This window comes from Capricornis sumatraensis, chromosome 12 (genome assembly GCF_032405125.1).
Source record: "Capricornis sumatraensis isolate serow.1 chromosome 12, serow.2, whole genome shotgun sequence".
Lineage (NCBI taxonomy): Eukaryota > Metazoa > Chordata > Mammalia > Artiodactyla > Bovidae > Capricornis > Capricornis sumatraensis.
Window position 1 is genome coordinate 20,906,722 of NC_091080.1, and position 6,211 is coordinate 20,912,932.

Here is a 6,211-nt window from a genome sequence, read left to right on the forward strand (position 1 = left end):
GAGATGAAAAAAGCCAAAGGAGTTAAAGAAACAAAGGAAAGATTCTCTATTTTCCCTTTCTTGTTTTCCCCTCTAAGCCCCTCCACCGTAAAGCGATCGTCAGGGGCTGGCGTAGCGGCAACGCTAGAGCCAGGCCGCCATTGGCTGCCCAGCTCGGGTGATTTGCATTTCGGCGGCTATAAAAGCGGAGGCGGCTCACAGCCGCGCAGCTCCAGCCCGAAGAGCGAAGCGGAAGGTGCTGAGTGTGGGCGGGATCCAAGCGTCCTCCGAGCCCGCCGGAGCTTCGGAGCTGCAGCCTGCAGACTTCTCCTGCACACGGCTCGCAAAAAAAGCGTGCACTCGGGAGCCTGGGACTCACGCCCGGACCTGCAAACCACAGAGGAAATCGCTCGCTCAGCATTTTGGAATAGCGCTCGGGGCTGGCGGCATGAGTCCAGCCAGGCGCGGGGGCAGCCCCTGCCTTTTCCCCTTGCAGCTCTTCAGCCTCTGCTGGGTGCTCTCGGTGGCCCAGAGCAAGACTGTGAGATACAGCACCTTCGAGGAGGATGCCCCCGGCACGGTCATCGGGACCCTGGCCGAAGACCTGCATATGAAAGTGTCCGGAGACACAAGCTTCCGCCTGATGAAGCAGTTCAACAGCTCGCTGATCCGAGTGCGCGAGGGCGACGGGCAGCTGACCGTCGGGGACGCGGGCCTGGACCGAGAGCGGCTGTGCGGCCAGGCCCCTCAGTGCGTGCTGGCCTTCGACGTGGTCAGCTTCTCCCAGGAGCAGTTCCGGCTGGTGCACGTGGAGGTGTCGGTGAGGGACATCAACGACCATGCGCCGCGCTTCCCCCGGGCCCAGATTCCCGTGGAGGTGTCCGAGGGCGCGGCGGTGGGCACGCGCATCCCCCTGGAGGTGCCTGTGGACGAGGACGTGGGCGCCAACGGGCTGCAAAGCGTGCGCCTAGCGGAGCCCCACAGCCCCTTCCGCGTGGAGCTGCAGACGCGCGCGGACGGTGCCCAGTGCGCCGACTTGGTGCTGCTGCAGGAGCTGGACCGCGAGAGCCAGGCCACCTACAGCCTGGGGCTGGTGGCCCAGGACGGCGGCCGACCGCCGCGCTCCGCCACGGCCGCCCTCAGCGTACGAGTGCTGGACGCCAACGACCACAGCCCGGCCTTCCCGCAGGGCGCCGTGGCCGAGGTGGAGCTGGCTGAGGACGCGCCAGTGGGCTCGCTCCTGCTAGACCTGGACGCGGCGGACCCCGACGAGGGCCCCAACGGCGACGTGGTGTTCGCCTTCGGGGCCCGCACCCCGCCCGAGGCGCGCCGCCTCTTCCGCCTGGACCCGCGCTCCGGCCGCCTCACCCTGGCGGGGCCCGTGGACTACGAGCGCCAGGACACTTACGAACTGGACGTGCGGGCGCAGGACCGCGGCCCCGGGCCCCGCGCCGCCACCTGCAAGGTCATCGTGCGCCTCCGCGACGTCAATGACAACGCTCCGGACATCTCCATCACCCCACTGGCCGCCCCCGGCGCGCCTGCTGCCTCGCCCTTCCCCGCCGCCGCCGCCGCTCTTGGTGGGGCGGAGGCCACCTCGTCGACCGGGCCTGGGACGCCAGAGGCGGGCGCCATCTCGCTGGTGCCGGAGGGGGCGGCGCGCGAGAGCCTGGTGGCGCTGGTCAGCACCTCGGACAGGGACTCGGGCGCCAACGGGCAGGTGCGCTGCGCCCTCTACGGGCACGAGCACTTCCGGCTGCAGCCGGCCTACGCGGGCAGCTACCTGGTGGTGACCGCCGCGTCCCTGGACCGCGAGCGCATCTCCGAGTACAACCTGACGCTGGTGGCCGAGGACCGCGGCGCGCCCCCGCTGCGCACAGTGCGGCCCTACACGGTGCGCGTGGGCGACGAGAACGACAACGCGCCGCTCTTCACGCGGCCGGTCTACGAGGTGTCAGTGCGCGAGAACAACCCGCCCGGGGCCTACTTGGCCACGGTGGCCGCCAGGGACCCGGACCTGGGCCGCAACGGCCAGGTCACCTACCGGCTGCTGGAGGCCGAGGTGGGCCGGGCTGGGGGCGCCGTGTCCACTTACGTCTCCGTGGACCCAGCGACAGGGGCCATCTACGCGCTGCGCAGCTTCGACTACGAGACGCTTCGCCAGCTCGACGTGCGCATCCAGGCGAGCGACGGGGGCTCCCCTCAGCTCTCCAGCAGTGCCCTGGTGCAAGTGCGGGTGCTGGACCAGAACGACCACGCCCCGATCCTGGTGCACCCGGCGCCAGCCAACGGCTCCCTGGAAGTGGTGGTCCCCGGGCGCACAGCGAAGGACACGGCGGTGGCGCGCGTGCAGGCCCGGGACGCAGACGAAGGTGCCAACGGGGAGCTGGCCTTCGACCTGCTGCAGCAGGAGCCGCGAGAAGCCTTCGCCATCGACCGCCGCACCGGGGAGATCGTGCTCACCGGCGACCTCTCGCAGGAGCCGCCCGGCCAAGTCTTCCGGGCGCTGCTGGTCATATCCGACGGCGGCCGCCCCCCTCTCTCCACCACCGCCACCGTCAGCTTCGTGGTGACGGCGGGCGGCGGACGCGGGCTGGCGTCGCCGGCAGGCGCGGGGAACCCGGAGCGCTCTCGCCCGCCCGGCTCGCGGCTCGCGACGTCGGGGCCGGCGCTGCAGTGGGACACGCCGCTGATCATCATCATCGTGCTGGCCGGGAGCTGCACGCTGCTGCTGGCCGCCATCATCGCCATCGCCACCACCTGCAACCGCCGCAAGAAGGAGGTGCGCAAAGGGGGGCCCCGCCGGGAAGAGCGGCCCGGGGCGGCGGGCGGCGGAGCCTCGGCTCCCGGCTCCCCGGAGGAGGCCGCCCGGGGAGCCGGGCCCAGGCCCAACATGTTCGACGTGCTCACCTTCCCTGGCAGCGGCAAAGCGCCCTTTGGCAGCCCCGCGGCCGACGCGCCCCCGCCCGCGGTCGCCGCCGCGGCCGAAGTGCCGGGCTCGGAGGGCGGCGGTGCCACCGGGGAAAGCGCCTGTCACTTCGAGGGGCAGCAGCGGCTCCGCGGCGCGCACGCCGAGGTGAGGCCTTCCTTCGGCCGGGCGCCGCGCTCGGTGCCCCGCGGACAGGCTGGGGGAAGGGACTGGAGGGGCCTGGGGGTGCGTGCGCGGGAGACGCCTAACCTGTCCACTTGTATTTTTTTGTTTTCTTTTGTTTTCTGTCCAACCCTCACCCCTGCTTGCTGCCCCCATTCCTGGCTGCAGCCCTACGGCGCCTCCCCCGGCTTCGGCAAGGAGCCGGCGCCCCCTGTTGCTGTCTGGAAGGGACATTCCTTCAATACCATCTCCGGCCGGGAAGCAGAGAAGTTCAGCGGCAAAGACAGCGGCAAAGGGGACAGTGACTTCAACGACAGCGATTCCGACATCAGCGGGGACGCTCTGAAGAAGGACCTCATCAACCACATGCAGAGCGGTGAGGGCTCCTCCTTCGTGCCGGTTCAGCGCGCCCTCCCCCACGCCCCACCCTTGCTTTCCCCCGGGGCCTCTCTTCTGCATCTCGGTTCCCAGACCCCCGGCTCCCCTGTCCCCGCATTTTTCTGTCCTTGAGTTCCGGTTTCCAGGCTGCCTCAAACGGTGAATGCCAAAATGCCACGTTGAGACAGCGCCACCGCCTAAATAAACCCCCCCATCCTGTTAAGTTATTAGCTGAGAAGGCGAATTCTTTAATTTATTTATTTATTGCTTCCCTGAAGCGTAGGTAGCTTCGTATTAAGGTGGCCTTACAGGAAACAGGGCTCATTTCAGATCTAGAACCAGGGCGTTCATCTTCTTACACGCTTCCCTTCTCAGCCGCCCTGCCCCTGACCGTTCCTGTAACCTCCGTAACCATCGTGCTTGTTTCTCCCTTGCGTTTCTCTTTTCTGTTAGGCTTGTGGGCGTGCACCGCGGAGTGTAAGCTCCTGGGCCACTCTGACCGCTGCTGGAGCCCCTCCTGCGCTGGAGGGCCCAGCACACACGCCTCGACTCACCCCCCAGCCCAGATGTCGACCTTCTGCAAGAGCACGTCCCTGCCCCGGGACCCTCTGCGCAGGGACAGCTACTACCAGGCCCAGCTGCCCAAGACCGTGGGGCTGCAGAGCGTCTACGAGAAGGTGCTTCACAGAGATTATGACAGGACGGCCACTCTGCTCTCCCCCCCTCGGCCAGGGAGGCTCCCAGACCTGCAGGAGATCGGGGTGCCCTTGTATCAGTCCCCCGCTGGCAGGTACCTGTCCCCAAAGAAGGAAGCCAATGAAAATGTGTAAACCCATGCTGCATGTTGCCACTCATACACAGGTCCCTCCAGAGACGTCCCTAAGTTATTGACCGGTTTCAGTGTTGTATATAGAAATATGCAAGATGTGCCTTAAAATGAAGCTGTTGGAAGCTATTTCCAATCACATTGGTACTGTTTGGTATTTGCAAACAAAAATGTAGTGAATGTAATTTTTATGAAATGTGTGCAGTATTTAATTTTTTCTTATCATGCTATTGACTTTCATTTCCCTTGCGGCTTGCCACTTTCTTAGTGTTTTTAACCTGTACATGGTGTAATGTAATGTTTGTATATAATGAAATTTTGTTATATTTTTATATAATAAAAGCTAAAGTGGAAGTTATTGCCAAAGGAACTGTCTGTTAGACAAAAAAAAAATATGTTGAGATTACTTAATGGAAATTTATCTTTCACCTGAAACAACCTAGTGTTTGAGAAGTTTTGCCTGGCCAAGTATAACTTGTATATCTTGAGTCTGTGATAGATTTCAATTGTTATTTAATTACATTTGGTTTTCTGTAAACCGTGTCACTTATAAGCACAGTAATAAAGGATTTGTCATGTGTTTGAAGAATCTGCTAATTGCTTTTCCTACAGTTGCCTACAGTCAGGCTTTCACAAATAATCTGAGTAGCAGAATTAAACTTTTTTTCAAGTGCTAATTATTTGGGCATTATTAGTGTTCACAGCAACTTTAAACCTGTGGGATTTCAAGTATTGGCATCTCAGTCAAGTATATTGGTTGCTTTTGTAAAACAAATGCTTCTCCACATACATCAGGCATGCTATAAAATTCCTGCCCTCATTTATTTACTCAACAAATGTTTACGGAGCATCTACTTAAAAGTGGAGGAAAACTGAGTTTGGACTGTTCTTTCACTCATTAAGCAAACCTCTGTAAAGCTTTTACTAACTGGTATAGCTCCTAAGAACTGGGGTTCAAGATTAAGATGAGATAGTCCCAAGAAGCTCTTAGCTCAAAAATTAAGGATTTCAATACCAAAAAGAAACTCAAACTTATGGGTGAAATGATGCTTGGGATGTGTTTTAAAGTAGTCTGGAGGAAAGCACAAGGCTACGTGACACAAGACTGAAAACATACTGGTCGTGGTCAGTGCTAGCATGGGATTATGTGTGCGTATTTGTGTTTGAAAATGTACGTAATGAAGGTTTTTAAACAGACACTAAAGACTTGCACCTGTCTTATCCTCTGTGCATTCATTTTATTAGAAATTAATAATGAGAGCTAACATTGCCTGAATGAGCTTTTATATGAGTGGAGCTCGTTACAAAGACACTCTGCATCTCATTGAATCCTCAAACATCCCCCATGAGATGGGAACTATCATTATTTCCACTTTACGGATAAGGAAGCAGGGACACAGTTTAGGTAAAACACCCAAAAGTCACAAAGCTATTAAGTGGCCAGGATAAGATTTAACCAAGATTATTCAAGGCAAGAAAATAAAATGAAGTAATGAACTTCTTTTTCTTTTTAACTTGAAAGAAACAAAGAGTTAAGTAGAACAGTCCCAATGCACTGCCTTTGCTGCCTGATCATTGTTTAGCACTTTATATTTGTGAAGTGCCTGTGTCCCTTTATTACTAATTATAGAGAGTGAGGCTCTGTAATGAATAGTGGAGCCCTCAAAGCTGCCTGTTGAAGTCCTAATTGAAACCAGTGGTGGCTCCAAGCTGAACAGCAGGGTGGGCGCACACAAGCGCCCTGCTCCTCATGGCCTGTGCAGAGTTCAGTGGTTTCTGCCAGCAGTTGAGTTGAAAATCCACCTGACGAGCTCAAACAGCCCAGACAGACCTAAGCTCCTGGAACAAAATGCTAGATGTGGCCAGACCCCAGCTAGACCTCCCATTCCAACATCCAAAGCTTTCTTCTTGATCCAGTCTCTTCAAATGCAGAGCAG

At 58.6% G+C, this 6,211-nt stretch overlaps 1 protein-coding gene across 2 annotated transcripts; it reads left to right on the forward strand.

Moving 5' to 3' along the window:
- Positions 1-427: 427 nt before the first annotated feature.
- Positions 428-4,278, forward strand: PCDH8 (protocadherin 8). Of its 2 annotated transcripts, none has more exons than XM_068984635.1 (3): positions 428-3,055; positions 3,239-3,446; positions 3,902-4,278. In XM_068984635.1, exons 1-3 carry the CDS (start codon positions 428-430, stop codon positions 4,276-4,278), a joined length of 3,213 nt encoding a protein of 1,070 aa, XP_068840736.1. The 2 variants fall into 2 exon arrangements, with proteins under 2 accessions (XP_068840736.1, XP_068840737.1); XM_068984636.1 differs by having other exon boundaries at positions 428-2,761.
- Positions 4,279-6,211: the final 1,933 nt, after the last annotated feature.

Excerpts from the sequence above, each read along its gene's own strand:
- PCDH8 (XM_068984635.1), top strand. The coding sequence starts at position 428 with ATGAGTCCAGCCAGGCGCGGGGGCAGCCCCTGCCTTTTCCCCTTGCAG. Across the intron at positions 3,056-3,238 it reads TCCGCGGCGCGCACGCCGAG|CCCTACGGCGCCTCCCCCGG; the intron begins GTGAGGCCTTCC and ends TCCTGGCTGCAG. Across the intron at positions 3,447-3,901 it reads CATCAACCACATGCAGAGCG|GCTTGTGGGCGTGCACCGCG; the intron begins GTGAGGGCTCCT and ends CTTTTCTGTTAG.